This window comes from Pristis pectinata, chromosome 6 (assembly GCF_009764475.1).
Source record: "Pristis pectinata isolate sPriPec2 chromosome 6, sPriPec2.1.pri, whole genome shotgun sequence".
Classification (NCBI taxonomy): domain Eukaryota; kingdom Metazoa; phylum Chordata; class Chondrichthyes; order Rhinopristiformes; family Pristidae; genus Pristis; species Pristis pectinata.
The window spans coordinates 26,120,826-26,136,302 of record NC_067410.1 but is presented as its reverse complement, the minus strand read 5'-3'; the positions used below and the strand labels follow the sequence as shown (position 1 = coordinate 26,136,302).

The following is a 15,477-nucleotide window of genomic DNA, read 5'->3' as shown; positions in this document are numbered from 1 at the left end:
CAGCATACAACTAAAAACTTTCCACTGAACAAATACCTTAACATTCATCACACCAATAATTTATACTTCCCCTCACATCAAAATAATCCAACCCAGGACTATGAAGAGCCAATAAGGATAGAAGAGGGGACTTCAACAGCAATAATAGCAACAGTGTCCCCAGCCTTAAACCAATATACCTTGAAGAGCTTGCAAACAACTTAAACAGTAAATGAAAAATCAAAAAAAACTGCAGATGCTAAAAGTCAGAGACAGAAAGTGCTGGAAACTTGGGTCAGGCAGCATCTATGGAAAGAGGAACAACTGGCGTTTCAGATCCACAACATTATCATTTCAGATTGAAGACCCTCTTCAATTCTGACAACAGTTCTCAGACAAAACTAATCAAAAACCTCATTTCCAACAAGTAAACCTACTTAGACCTATCCAGGAAGGTATCGATGTTCCTCAGCTGAATCCAAACATGCCAGGGAAGTCTCCAACCTCATGTATAAACAGAAAATGAAACATCTCCACTTCGAACATAAAAGTTAAATTAACCTACATATCAAAATGCCCAGAATCCTAGTTCAAAGTATTTCAAGATTCCCAAGGAACCACTAATAAGCTATGTAATTTAAGATTTTCTTTAAAACCATACAGCACAAAACAGGCCCTTCGGCCCACCTCAAAGTTAAGTCCATCAAAGTTAAGTCCACTTTGACTTAACTTGGTTAGAATGTTTAAAAGGGTTTCCTGTTTTCATCGGATCAAGAACAGCATACAACAGCTTGTTAAAATTAAATACCAATTTAAACAGCACATCTGCTTACTTGCAAGTACAATTATTCACAGTTGCTTGCAGTGATCTTGGAATAAAATTCTGACTTGCTCATGTAGTAGGCATTACATCGAGAATTTTCTTCTCCAAAAAATGCATCAGGCAAACCAAAAACAGACAGATGGGTTTTGGCACATCTTACATAGATTTTGTGGAGGAGCATTAGTGGTAGAAAAATTATTGGGGGTAGGGTCAGAAAAAACACTTTTAAAACAAGGAAACCACATGGATTCAGGATCCTTGACAGATTTATGCTTTTGATGACAAAGACGTATGGAACTAACCATTTTGGATGATCAAGTCATGCAGTGACACAAATAGCCTTTTAACCACTTTTTGCACTGCATCATATTTGTGGTTGACCCTCAGCTTAATATTACATCACAACACAGAAATACCCTTAGCCCCAAGCACTGAAGTGTGGTTGCTTTTTTTAAAATTACTAGTGCTTTATAAAACAATGAATCAGTGTTTAAAAAGTTAACTGACCACTACTCAATGAAGGCTGCTGTTGAACAAAAGATGGTTCTGTAGCAGTGCCTTAAATCTTTCCTAGGAGTAGGCTAGGTAGTTTCTTCATTTAGGTATGCATCGGTCAAACTAAATTTTAATTCCATGTGAAACTGATGAAAATTTAGCAGGAAGTGGCAAAAGGAGATAACACAGAACATGCTCAAAAATATTCAGGTCAGACAAGCAGATGAAACTAAATGTTTCAAACACAGGCAAAAGAAATTCATAGGTCTGGTACGTTTCACTCATCTTTAAATGCAGATTTGAATCAATCACACTTGCTACAATCCATAAATAAGCAATCCTTCTGTACCTCACTTCACGTAAAGAACAATCTAATATATTGTACTATTGTTGGGTCCATTAAGTTGTTTGCAAGCTTGGTACTGCACATCACTCAAGCATGTCACTCAAGTATAATCTTGCAGTTGTTAAAATTGGGGAAATTTTTGACCCAATGTCATGCATCATTTGGCAATCATCGAGCTGGAAGGTGCAAACAGGTCAGAGCGATTGACCCACACATCCTAAGGGATTATGAATAATTATTGACTCTTACCAGTTTTACTTAACCCTGGGCCTTCAGCCTTAACTTTGCTGGCATCATGAGATGGATCCACTTTAACTCTAAAAGAGCCAATGGGAATTTCCTATTGAAAAGGAGTAGATTAGCCCATTACACAACAAACTGGTAGAACCAAGCTATACAGTAAAGTAGCTTTAGTCACAGGATACAAACCTGGCCAGCAAACAGTACTTTAATAGTGTAACGTCCAGCTGCTGGTGGTGTATATTTCACGGTGAAGGTATCATTAGGATTTGTAATTATATCAAATTCAATGTCCTCCTCAGTGTCACTGATTACACGAGCATCACACTTTATACCAACGCTGACATCACCTGAAAGTAGCATTAGAAATATGGTCAAGACTTTTCCTAGTAAAGGCTCATCTAAAGTTTCCCCCAATTACCCTTTAACTTTGCTTATGGACTTTCCTTCAGCCCTTCCTGATGGATGCACTTGCATTATTTACAGTTGGCCTTCTGTATTACACCAATTGGAGATTATTTACCTGCAGCATAGCCAGTATTCATCAGCAGGCTATTAGGGAAGGAGGAATATTTTGAAAACCCACCAGAGAGCAATCAAGTCCAGCAGATATCTGTCTACTCCCATACCTGTGGGTTCCTCAGCCAGGGTAGCCATCTTTGATTATAGATATGGGAGAAGCAGAGTCATATGACAACTGAACCATTCAATGGACCACCTCGATTCCTCAAGTCCACTTGCCTGCCCTTTCCCCATAGCCCTCGATTCCCTTACTGATTTGAAGATAGCTACAGACCTTTGGGGCAAGGACTTCCAAAACACCCCTTGGGAGCAAATTCTTCCTCATCAGGCTTAAAATAGGCACATTCTAGTCTTGGACTCTCCCCATGAAAGGGAACAGCCTCAGTATTTACCAAGTATCTCAAGTTCCAATAATATCACTTCTTATTCTCCTGAACTCCAATGACTTCCAACCTATTTAATTTTTCCTCATAAAACAACCTCTCAATACCTATGAACATGTCAATGAGCCTGGTCTGAACCACCTGTATTGAAGTAAATGTTTCCATAAATCAGGGCACCAAAATTGTTTGCAGTACTCTTGATGTCAAGGGTATTCTACAAGCTAAAATCTGATTGCTTATGAATCGTGTATTCTTGGACATGAGGAATAATTTCAGATCAATCACCGATTACATAGAACAGTACAGCACAGGAACAAGCCCTTCAGCCCATAATATCTGTGCTGACCATAATGCCAATTGAAACTAATCTCATCTGCCTGCACTTAGTCTATATTCCTCTACTCCCTGCCTGTTCATGTGCCTGTTTAAATGCCCATTCTTTTCCAAATCATCGGTGCATCTCCTGGCACTATTTAACCTAGTAATCCATGTAACAGTTAAAATCAGTCATATTTGTATGACAATCCTGCACCAAGCGATCCTACATTTAAATGATAATATTGATTTTTTTTTTCCAACCCTATAACCACAGATGTGGGATCTTCAGGAGCAGGAGAGCAAGAAATATTCAGCAAGTTCCAGAGCATGACTGCAACTGGGAGTGACACTGAAGAAGGGCTCATGGAAAGAAATGATATTAGGCTTCCCTTACCTTCCCCAGCTTCAGAACAATCCACAGTAAAGTGAGTTGGCTCATTAGCTTTCAAGCCAGTTCTTTCAACACCAGGACCAAACACCTTCACCTTTTGCGGATGACTCCCTTGACCAATGTTAACCTTAAAACAAAGCCAATGTAGAAAAAAATTAAGCCACTGTTTAAATATGGCACAAGAGTTAACTATGCTTGCAATATGAATACAAGAGGCAAAGGATCCCAAATGGGGTCATGACCTATTCCACACATCTTGATTTTCAAATAAACTCAGAATTGTAAACTTGCTACAATTAACAGCGAGTTCAGTGTAACAGCACTCACTTCCCCTGTTCCCCACACCATGGGTAATTGTTATGGAGTCATTCAATATCAAGAACAGGACATTGACATCTCTGAAGTCAAATTTGACTGAGGCATTCAGTCTTGCCAAGCTTTACCATCAACATCTGCACAAGAGAAAATTCTGAGGAGGAAACAATAACTAGCTTTAACCCAGATCATGAAATGGGAAATGGTTACAACTTGTGAAACAGTTCACAGCATTCTGAAATTTGGACACAAGCCAAAAGGTCAAAGCCTCCTCACTAAATGCAAGACTCTTGGAATAAGACACGCATAGTGAAAGGTAAATGACTTACTCTAAATGGGCTGTTAGGAACATTGACTCCTCCCCAAGCGATTACAATTGTGTGTTTGATTGGTTTGGTAGGAGTGTAAGAACAGACTGATATCCCATCACCTTTATTCTTTACTTGAACATTGATAGGATTACCCTCCGAATCCTAAAGGAGCACATAATACAAAAAAAAAATTAAGGAGCACATAATACAAAAAAAAATTAACGGAAAACCTTCTCTCCTGCAAGTTTCACTTATTAAATGCATTTGTCTGCCTTGCTATTAATGAATGAAAGCAATTGTATATAATGTTCAAACTTGGTACTCAAGGTGACAAAAATGTTCTCTCCTGAAGTTTTAGATTAAAGCACTGGAACACAGCTAATGTTGCTCAAGTTTGTAAATCCAAACATACGTCAAACCAGCACTCCATTAAGCAATGTTCATGACAATCAAGAATGCTCAACTTTTTGCATACCCGCTTTTCAAATTATCCAACTGAAAATTTTCAACAATTAGATTCTGAAAAGATATTCACAATCATTAAGACTATTGTAATCTTTGAAATGCAGTGTTGAGCCAAGTCATTCTTCTAATACCAACACAACAATGGGTTATTCACACTTCTCTCAAATTCGTAGTGGCAATTTTCAAATTGATAAGTAGCACAGATGACTCAATTAGTGTATTTCTAGAAAAACAGCTGGGTGATACAACCAATGCCAACTCATCTAAAGAAAAGTAAAATTTACAGAACGAATTTCTCACTTGTGCATATATTTTCAGTGGAGCCTTCCCAGCATCTTTGACATCAACTGTGAATTCGGTTGGTTGATAAACAATGCAGCCAGATTTCTCCAACCCTGGACCACTTGCTTTAACCTGGAAGGAGATGAAGGAAGCGTTATCCAATATATCTTCCAGCCTACCTAGAAGTGTCCCAAGAGTCACCTAAAACATACAATTCATCTTAACATTTCTGACTACACACTTATGCAACAAATCCCAGTCTTATGATGATCCTAATGATCTTTAGCCCAAATACCCATACTCAATCAAGAACCCCGATCAGTGCTGGAAGGACCCACAGATCAATCTCATGCTATCCCAGAATACAGGCACTATTAACCTATGATCTTACCACAGAGTAACTGACCCTACCTACTCATTCACAACATTTCATATGACAGGCAAAGTGGTGGATGCAATAACTCAAGAAACAAGGTCACACAGGGACTTGGTTAGGTTGGCCAAGATGCATAAATTATGCATTTCAAAACTCAGATGTTTAGTATTCATTACACTTGCCTTATCAGGATTGAAGGCACTTGATGCTGGCTGGATATTGGCCATAAAAGGACTATCCACAATGTCCTCATCGTCACACATAACATGGACAGCATATTCACCAGGTTCTGTAGGCCAGTAACGCACATCACAGGAGCCATCACTCTTATCATCACACTCAATCTTGGCTTGAGAGGGTCCTTCAACAGCAAAACCTATGAAACATTTACAATAATCAAAACAAAATTTCTTGATTCAATGTTACTTCCACATTCCTGATTATCACAAGGTGCAAACCAATTCAGATCAGTTTTGTTTAGGATGAAGAAAAATTAGTTATCTATATTTAAATGGGAGGGCTTTTTCTTGCTGGTCCATAAATTCACCCACTCCCCCATTTCATGCAACTTTGGCAATCCAGTATTCTGGTCAAAGTCTACAATGCCAAATGGCCTTTTAAAAAAGTTTGATGTTGCATCTTTAATCAATTTACTCCAAAATATTCAGCCCATTGACATATGGGAACACCACTCTAGTCTCAAATGAATTTAATGATAATTGCAAATAACTATTTGTCAACATCCTTACCCAACACACCAACTTCTGTTCCAATAGTCTCTACTACAAAGTCTGCTGACTTGCCAACGATCCCTCCATCAAGACCTGGCCCCCAAGCTCTGATCTTCTGAGGACCCGCTTCAGGTCGAATCTGAATTTCAAATGGACTAAAGGAAGAGAAAGTATATGGTGAAATTGAAGTAACAATCTATTCCTTGCAAACTGCACCATTGAGAGATTTGCATTTTTGTTATATTACCACGGTCAAGAATTGTCATATTAAAATTTTCAAACCTAGTTATTTTAGGCAAAAACAGGATGGATTTCAAACATTTCATTCCATTTTACAGTTAACCAAGTTGCTTCTTCTAAAAGTGTCTTAAGATTTCACATTTCTACAGCTGTTCAAATTTGGGTTTATGACAATTGAAATCACCTAAGAATCAGATGAGAATAATATGCAGGTTGCAAACAGTACATCTGATAGCCACAGGAGAATCTGCCCTCAAAATGCTTCAGCTTTACTTTAATTCAACTGCATTTATAAAAGTTAGACTAATGGTGTGGAGAGGGACAACTTTTGTGTAAAGCACCAGAGATTTTACAAGTTTGGTGCCCAGTATCATCAGAGGTTCAAATTGAAGATGGAGAGATTGATCCAATAACAGCTTCCATTCCACTGTGTGAGAGAGCTGCATTTTAAAGGAAAATGGCACAGTGAGAGTAAAACTACAGCAACGGAGAGTGTTCCAAAACACACGAGCTGGGAAATAAATGTGGTTGAAATCCTCCCACGATGCACAAGTCTCAGTTCTGAAGACTGAAACCATCCACCAATCCATCAGCTTTCTGTTCTCACCTCCTAGGAATGTTATGGCCACCCCATGTGATGGTAACAATGTGTTTTCCAGGCGTAACAGGATAGTATTCATAAGAAAAGACATCGTCTCCATCCAGAATGTCCTTTTGCTTCACAGGATGCTCCACACCTTCTGTCAAAGGAGACAGATCAATAGAAGTTCAGTCTCACGAAAAACACAGCAAGTTTGGACAAACTAATGTTAATTGTTTCAAGGCCTTTTAGCCAGATGGTCATGATGAAAACCAAGTTAAATACACACAGTCAGGGCTGTTTATTGCTCTTTTATTCCATCTGTCCACTTGGAAACATTAAAACACTAACTGAATTATACCATACTTAAAAAGACAATATTTTCCACTCTAACCTTCAAATATACACAGCTCCCTAGCAACACAATTGACAAAATCCAATGAGAGCAGCAAACCTTCAATCTGCCATTTTATTGCTAGAGAACAACCAATCTCTATAACCCAAGGGTTCTTTGAAAGAACAGGAACACTATTAACCGTATTTCCAGAAACCAAGGTCACAATCAAGATGATTTGATGCTGATTTACCAATTTCTGCATTGGCTTATGAACAAGATCCCTACTACGTATATTTGTGCCACTGTTGGATACTCTGATTTAGCATTTTACTTGGTCTTTTAGACAAGTTATAACATCCAAAAATTCAGAATCTGCATTTATAATTTCCCATGAAGAAACATTAAGTTTAACTTTCAGAAGCCTCAAAAGAATCAAATACTAGACTTAAGATTGTACTTCATTTTGCCATTAACAGCCAAAACATTCATTTAGCACAACCAAATACTATGCAGTAATGTAATCCTGTTAAATACACGTGAAGTGATACACTTTGGAAGAACGAACTTGAAGGCCGAGTACCAGGTTAATTGCAGGATTCTAAGCAGTGTGTAGGAACAGAGGGATCTTGGGGTCCAAGTACATATATCCCTCAAAGTTGCCACACAAGTTGATAGGGTGGTTAAGGAGCTATATGGTGTGCTGGCCTTCATTAGTCAAGGGATTGAGTTCAAGAGCTGCAATATTACCTCACAGCTCTATAAAACTCTGGTTGGACCACACTTAGAGTATTTTGTTCAATTCTGGTGACCTCATTATAGGAAGCTTTAAAGAGGGTGCAGAGGAGATTTACCAGGATGCTGCCTAGATTAGAGAACATGTCTTATGAGGAAAGGTTAAGTGAGTTAGGGCTTTTCTCTTTGGAGTGATGCAGGATGAGAGGCGACTTGATAGAGGTGTATAACATTATGAGGGGCATAGGTAGAGTGGACATCCAGCACCTTTTCCCCAGGGCAGCAATGGCCAATACCAGAGAACATCATTTTAAGGTCAGTGGAGGAAAGTTTAGGGGAGATGTCAGAGACAAGGTTTTTTTTAAAACTACACAGAGTGATGGGTGCCAGAACACACTGCCGGGGATATGGTGGTAGAAGAAAAGTGGAGGGTTATGGGCTGGTAGGAGGGAAGGTTTAGCTTGATCAAGGAGTTGGTGTTTATATAGGTCGGCACAACATCATGGGCCGAAGGGCCCATACTGTTCTATGTTCTAATTAGTTTCAGGGAAAATGAGACAATCACTAGATTGTAGTACAATGTAAATTTGAATGATATTCCAGAGCTACATTTATAAACATCATGATGAAGCGGTAACTCCAGACTGAAAGCAAACTTTGCCCACAACTACCTACCAAACCACACATCTTTGGAATTTGGGAGGAATCCAGAGCATACAGGGAAAACCCACATGATCACAGAGAGAATACACAAACTTTGTGTAGACAGCACCTGTGTTCCTGGCACTGCGAGGCAGCAGCTGGACCAGCTGCACCACTATGCTTTAGTACTTGTTAAATCTGATGAGGCTCTCTGCCTCCATCACCCTATGGGTCAAACAAAAAACCCGTATCCCCTCTACCCTTTTACAAATTACTTAAAATCTACATCTCCTGTATAGTTTATCCCTATGTCGAGGAACACTCATCATTTCCATTCACTCTGGTTCTTTCATGGTTTTTACACACATCAGGTCACACTTCCGCTTCCTCTGTTCAAAGAAAACAACTATTTTATCCAATCTTTTTCTCACAGCTACAAATTTTCCAATTTTGTCAACATCCTCAAATCTTCTGTACACCTCACAATCTCAATAGGATTAGTGTAAATGGTGGTTGACGACGGCTTATTTCTGTGCTACCTCAATGCCTCATACACCCCTTCTAGTGAAAGAAAATAAAACTGTCAAAACTTACTTGGCCCCTTCACCACTACTTTCAGCTCACCACTTCCAGCCCCTTTCGTAAAGACTTTGAAGTCAGCGACTTGGCGAATTCGCAGTCCTTTTGGTTGCAATCCTCGTCCAGTAGCACGACAGGCACCAGGGTTACAAGCTGGAACAAAAATGACACAGCTCAAAAGGAGAAAAATACTAGGCGATAACAAGCACTTTTACTAAAAGCTAGGCACAGGTTTAACAAACAAGTTAACAGTGATACCCGATTGAAGCAAAACCCAGAAGTCCCATCTCTATAAAAGCAGAATTGTCTACAACCTTGTAGGATTTCTAGTCAAGTTAGCACAGATGACAATACAACTTTGACACAAGTTTCATTTGAGTCAAGTACTTTCAAGGAAAATAATTGGGATCCAATGCAAACATGGGAATTGGCCAATACCTTTAGTATTGCACCAAGTAGAACCAGGAATCGAAAGCAAAACCTATAGTGCAAATTTCAATGTGCATTGGCAAAAAATATATTGCAGACTTCATTCTGATCATATTCACATGCATTCCAGGTTAACAACTAAAACACTGGAATTCCTTTCAATAATGAACATGAAATAGTCCACTTTTCCTTTGAAACCTTGCTTCCAGGATACTTCAAGGAATAAAAATAAATGGTTTGGAAATGTTATAAAATCCCAGTTTATGAGTAGGTACAAATGTACAAAATGCTGAATTTCTTAATTACATTAATTTCTGGACAAGTGGTTATTCAATCCAAAAATATTCAACTGCCATCTTCCTCCAAAGGAAAAAAAAACTTGCAATCCTGCAGGATTTAAAGCTGGTCACATCCTTCTCACCATTTATCGACTTTAATAACTAGGATAACTTTTATTCTATTAGAAGTAGTGAACATGTTACCTACCTTCACCTATAGTGACAGAATATGGACTCTTGGGTATTGGCGAATCAGCAAATACTATTCGGATTGTATGGTGCCCTGGGTGTAAAGGCCTGTAGGTGCACCGATAGGTATTATTCCCCTTATCTTCAATTGTCAAGTCAGTGTTATTACCTTGGGCATCCACAATTACCACCTCAACATTGCCAACTCCAGCACCTTCAAAAAGCACAGGTAGCATATTTATACTTAAATGAACTTTCACTCCAAATCAATTTGATACTTCCAAAAAAAACAACAAAATCAATCAACTGTCATTTAAGAACTTTATTCAAACACTGATTAAGTTTATTTCAGCTTGAAGCTGAAATCTTTAAGTTCAGCACGAGTTCAAACATTAGTGTCAGGAGCTACCGACAACTCCAAATTCCACGCAGGAATTTCAGAAACTGGTTCAACATTTGATTCAACTAGTAAAGCTCCCAATAACACTAAGGCATGCTCAAAAAGTTTAAAACAATTTTATCCATATTCAGAACACAGAATATCCAACTTCTGACTTGGGTCATATTTATGCAAAATATTCAGGTTGACCAATGAGATTACTCTATATTCTTCAGTGCAAAGAATGAGTCAAAGCATGCTACTTTTATGGGAGAAACAAATGAGAGATTTACTCATTTGTTCCATTGCCCTCAGATAACAGTTTACCTGCTGTATAAATGTCAAAGTAGGTGGGCTTATTGGCAATATTTCCTGAAGATTCCAAGCCAGGTCCTCGAGCTGTTACCTTACTGGCATCACCATGGGCCTTATCAATGTGGACTTCAAAAGGACTCTTCGATATGTGCTGCCCAGCAAATAAAACTGTAATCTGTAAAGAAATGGAGAATTATTGTTGGATTAGTGTGAAATGAGTGGTTGGTCAGCACCAAGTCAATGGGCTGAAGGGCCCATTTTCATGCTGTCTTTACTTTGATTCATTCCAGCATAAATTCCTGTGCTATACCAGCCATTAGACTTTCAGCTTTAATGCAACTTTAAAATGTTATCCTTCACAATTCCTACAACAGCTTTCTTAATATATCTAACCATGATAATCACTGTGAATTTGAGCAAGTCTAATGCACAGGGCACTGCTATGACAACCGCTAAGAGTTTTAGCTTCCCACGCAATTAACAAGTAATCACGATCAGACTTCTGATGTGAAAACAAAGTGGTGGCTTAGCATCTCTTCAGACTCTATTGCAGAAGGGAGTGTGGGGTCAGGAAAGGCAAGATTAACACAAAGATCACCTCATAACAAAGATAGTTCAGATAAATATTCCAATAAAGGAGAGCAAAATCAATATCCATACTCTCTGCACTCACCTTATGAGGGCCTGCAACCTTTGGCACATAAACAACAGAGTAGGTCTTGTTCTTGTCATTGTTGTTGGTCACCTTTGCCTGATGGGAATTTAACATGTTAGAACCTCCACAATGCCTTTACTGATCATCTTACAGCAATATTATTTCAGAAGTGCAAGATTACAAAGGAGCTAAAAGCACAAGTTATATGAACAGCAGCAGCTTTCAAGCCACCCCAATTCACTTCAGAGTTCCTCCCAAGAGTCACCATTCCCGCACTCCAAAACAGCCATTTCCACAATGAAATAAGTGGGCAGGTGAGCAATTCTAGTCAACTTTATTGGTACAGTATGAATATTAGGCACGTTACAAGGAAAGCTCCTTAGTTCCAAATAATGCAATGCAGCTTTATGAATAGTTCAGGTGGAGGATAATATTTTGCCTTAATATCTTTACTGAAGTGAAGCACTTCCTCAGTACTGCTCTTGAATGCTCACCTCATGCTGGAACCCACTTGGACTAAATTAGGTGCTAAAATGCAACAACTGAATTTATGCAAAAGCCTCGTTTTAGAAAGCAATAGACCAAATTGCAATTAATGGGAATCCATTGTTAAAATAACAGTATTTAGAATGTCTTAATATAATCAAGCAATTAATGTGGTCTTATGAAAGGAAAAGTATTGACAAACTTGTAGCTGTTGTAATGAGCAACAGGATGGATAAAAAGGGGAACCAATAGATAGTGTATTTGGATTTACACAATTTATTTTAAGTGCCACAATAAATGGTTACTGTGCATAGGATGTTGTATTAACATGGATAACCTGATGTTTCATCACATTGTATAAATGGATCATCCTTGGGTTGAAAATGTTGATTTCTTTAGGTTAGATTAACAGATCATCCTCAGGTTAGCAGAGTAATGAAACACCAGGTTTTCCTGTGGCACAACTTCACAATTTATATTAAAAACTTGGATCAAGAATATCATAGTTAACTTGCTGATAAACAATAAGGAAATTGTGGATGTCTGCGAAAGACAATTTCAGTGAGTGGGCAAAAATTTGGCATTTAGAATACAATGTGGAGTGAGCTTTCCTGCTTCAGTAAGAAAAAGTATTTTGTTTAAATGGAGGGACTACCAAACAGTGCTGTGAGCAGAGATCTGAGTACTCTCATACATGAAACAAAGTTAGCACAAAGGTTCTCCCATGGGGAGGGCAAACTAAACGTCACACTTTATTGCAACCAGATGGAGTATAGGAGTAGGGAAGTCTTGCTACAATTGAACAGGGCATTGGCAAAAATCACACCTGGAGCACTGTACAGTTGGAAATTCCTCAAAAGAGGAATTAAATTAGCATTGGAATTCAAAGATTCACCTGCCAATTTCTGGGACAAAAGGGCAATGTCCATCTTCATTGGAATTAAGAGATGGTCCTATTGAAACAAAAGACTGTATGGGGGACAATAGATGATTGTCTATTAGAGGGACATAATTTGTTTTTAAATACCCCATCCCAGAGTATTACAGAGGCCGAATTATTAAATATATTTAAGACATTGTTAGAGAAAACAGGTAGGAGAGTGCGACGGAGGAGAGGATCCTGAAGTCAAGCAAGCTTGTGGCAATATGGTCTGCTCCTATTAGCCTCTATACATGTATTTCAACCCAAAACTGAATTACCAAGTCTGAAAAGATGAACCTCAAATTTGCTTAAACTTTCTCCCAGTTGAGAAATTGGTTCTGCTACTGCATTTAAAAAAAACAGCAACTTCAAACTTACTTCCCTTCCTGAACTTGGAAAACACTCATAATGAGCCAATTTCAGGATAATGGACAGCGTTTACAATTTGAAAATGGCACTACAATTTCAGTTTTCAGATAACCCTTTGTACTGCCACATCTTACTCGTGCAAACATTGGAAAGAGACTTCAATTACCTCTTCTCGCTGACCTTCCGGATCATCCACAAAGACCATCACTTCACCTTGCCCAGCACTGATCGTTTCAACAGTGAACACTGCAGGACGCATCACTACATTACCCACAGCTTCAATTCCTATGGAAACAATAAGTGTTGACAAATACAACATTGAAATATTTTATAATCAAGCAACAAACCAGGAAACAGACTGGGGGGAAAAATGTTCATAAGAGTTTGCATCTTCAAAGTGAACACCCACAAAAGCTGTTACTGTGCTTCAGATTCAGACCTACCTGGACCATATGCCCTTGCTTTCTTGGGATTCAGCTTAGGTTTTAAGGGGGCTCCAGGCTTAAGTTTAGCCTTGGGGAACTGTGACAGGTAGGTCATTACTGACTGTTCATCCACATTTTGGTCTATGATTTCTTCTGGAGCAATTACCTGGAAGAGAGATTAGACACTTCATTTTCAATTTACCCTGGGACAGGCAGCAAAACCTGCTGTAATTATCAACACCAATTGCTCAAGGAAAATCTACACCACTGTCTTTTATGAAATAACATTAACATTTCAAGTATGATGAATTTTTTGTTTTCTTTTACCTATCACTGCAACTGGTCCCAAAATTAACATTTAAATCAAAAGGTATTAGTTCAAAAAATACATTTAAAAGCACCTGGCTTCTTGTACTTAAATTGGAGCTACTTTTTAAAAACAGCATTTTAGTTAAAATTTGGTGTTATGGAGTGTTATCAAGAACTCTAGGATCATTTCACTGCAAGTTTTGTTGCAAAGCACTAGAATAAATCTGAATGACTTTCCTACTCTGGTAGTCACTCATTTTGTTCCCATTCTCCATACAAATTACTGACTAGGAACAAAGTGAAAAGTAAATCAGCAATACAGGCATCATTCAAAAACTGAACCACATTTTATTCATATATCCAGCTTCCAGTAATATTTCAAGACAATCTTGAAAGACTGAAATCAACAATTTAATGCAAGTTTGTTGAAGTTGTTAACTCAAAACATGGTCATTCTATTTTGATACAGATGTACTGACATCTCTTAAAAGCTAAAGGTCAGAAACTTCATGGTTTAGTGATGCGCCATTTTGATCAGCAGTGTAGCAGTCTAGCCTGCTACACCAATCCAGAGTGCAAGGGAAAATAAATTTTTTTAAAAATCAGGACAGTTTTTCAATTATTCCCTTCATGATTTAAGATTTAAAGTTTCTTCATCTGTTGTGTAGTTAAGTGTCACTACCAGGCAAAATGCTCATCCCATAATAGCAACACTGAGCTCTGCTTCAGAAAAGATTCCCTAGTTCCAGTTTTGTTGCATTTTTTTTAAATTGCGCTAAAACCAGTTTGTCTTTTGTCTTCTGTAAAAATGACATGAATTTCGGCTAGCACAGAGAGCAACATTTAGGAATGGCCTTTCCACAAAGCTACCTTCATACTGGAGTAAAGGCAGGTTCAGCATTACTGATACAAGGGACAGCTGAGAGCATTTTTCATACAAGACTCATTTCCAATCAAGTCTTACTTTGATCAAGCAACAGGCAAGGAAGTAGACGCTTAAGCTACCCTATTTAAATTTGTTTGTGTTAATGAGCAAAGTTAATGATGCAAACATTAGAAAATAACAATAGGCTAAATTCTCTTGGGAAAATAAGGTTGCTTTGGGAATTATGGAACAATGTCAGTCCATACATTCAGAAAAAGATGCACCACCTTGCCCAACACAATTTAAGCAAAAATTGTTCCCACAGCCAAATTCTTGTGTCTGATATTAATGGCAATTACCTGCTCTCTCTCTCACCCTCCCCTACCCACCCCATACTCAGAGGGAAGGAATATTCACTTGGCCAAGTTAAACTCAAATGGCATATCTTAAGAATAAATGTTCATACCAATTACAAAATCTACAAATTCAAAAATAAATGCAGAATAGAGACCATTGTTTCAGGACTACTGATTTATACCTGCATCACAGCACTGAGCGCAGCAATACAGAAGCTTTGATTTCAGTTAGTGCGTGAGTGAAATACCAGCACTGGATCAGTATTCAAATTGGAAGTCAGCCAATGAAGGCTGTAAAAGTTGTTAGCCCAAATTCAGAAAGCTTGTATGAATAGCTTCAATACAGAAGCAGAATTTTTGTTTAAAACAAATGAAGCATCCAAAACCGTATATTTTGTGAAGGAGTTTTTTTT

General features: G+C 38.2%; 1 protein-coding gene across 4 annotated transcripts in view; it reads right to left on the bottom strand.

The window, feature by feature from the left end:
- The window catches only part of LOC127572087 (filamin-B), a 154,387-nt gene that overhangs the window by 61,345 nt on the left and 77,565 nt on the right, over positions 1-15,477 (bottom strand). For all 4 annotated transcript variants that reach the window (XM_052018958.1, XM_052018956.1, XM_052018957.1 and 1 more), the window contains 14 exons: positions 13,553-13,700; positions 13,276-13,394; positions 11,351-11,428; positions 10,690-10,852; positions 10,003-10,197; positions 9,103-9,240; positions 6,825-6,957; positions 5,996-6,132; positions 5,429-5,622; positions 4,889-5,002; positions 4,142-4,285; positions 3,501-3,624; positions 2,073-2,233; positions 1,893-1,983 (listed from right to left, as the gene is read on the bottom strand). In XM_052018958.1, the coding sequence (XP_051874918.1) occupies positions 1,893-1,983; positions 2,073-2,233; positions 3,501-3,624; positions 4,142-4,285; positions 4,889-5,002; positions 5,429-5,622; positions 5,996-6,132; positions 6,825-6,957; positions 9,103-9,240; positions 10,003-10,197; positions 10,690-10,852; positions 11,351-11,428; positions 13,276-13,394; positions 13,553-13,700 (1,939 nt within the window). The remainder of the gene's footprint in view (positions 1-1,892; positions 1,984-2,072; positions 2,234-3,500; positions 3,625-4,141; positions 4,286-4,888; positions 5,003-5,428; positions 5,623-5,995; positions 6,133-6,824; positions 6,958-9,102; positions 9,241-10,002; positions 10,198-10,689; positions 10,853-11,350; positions 11,429-13,275; positions 13,395-13,552; positions 13,701-15,477) is intronic.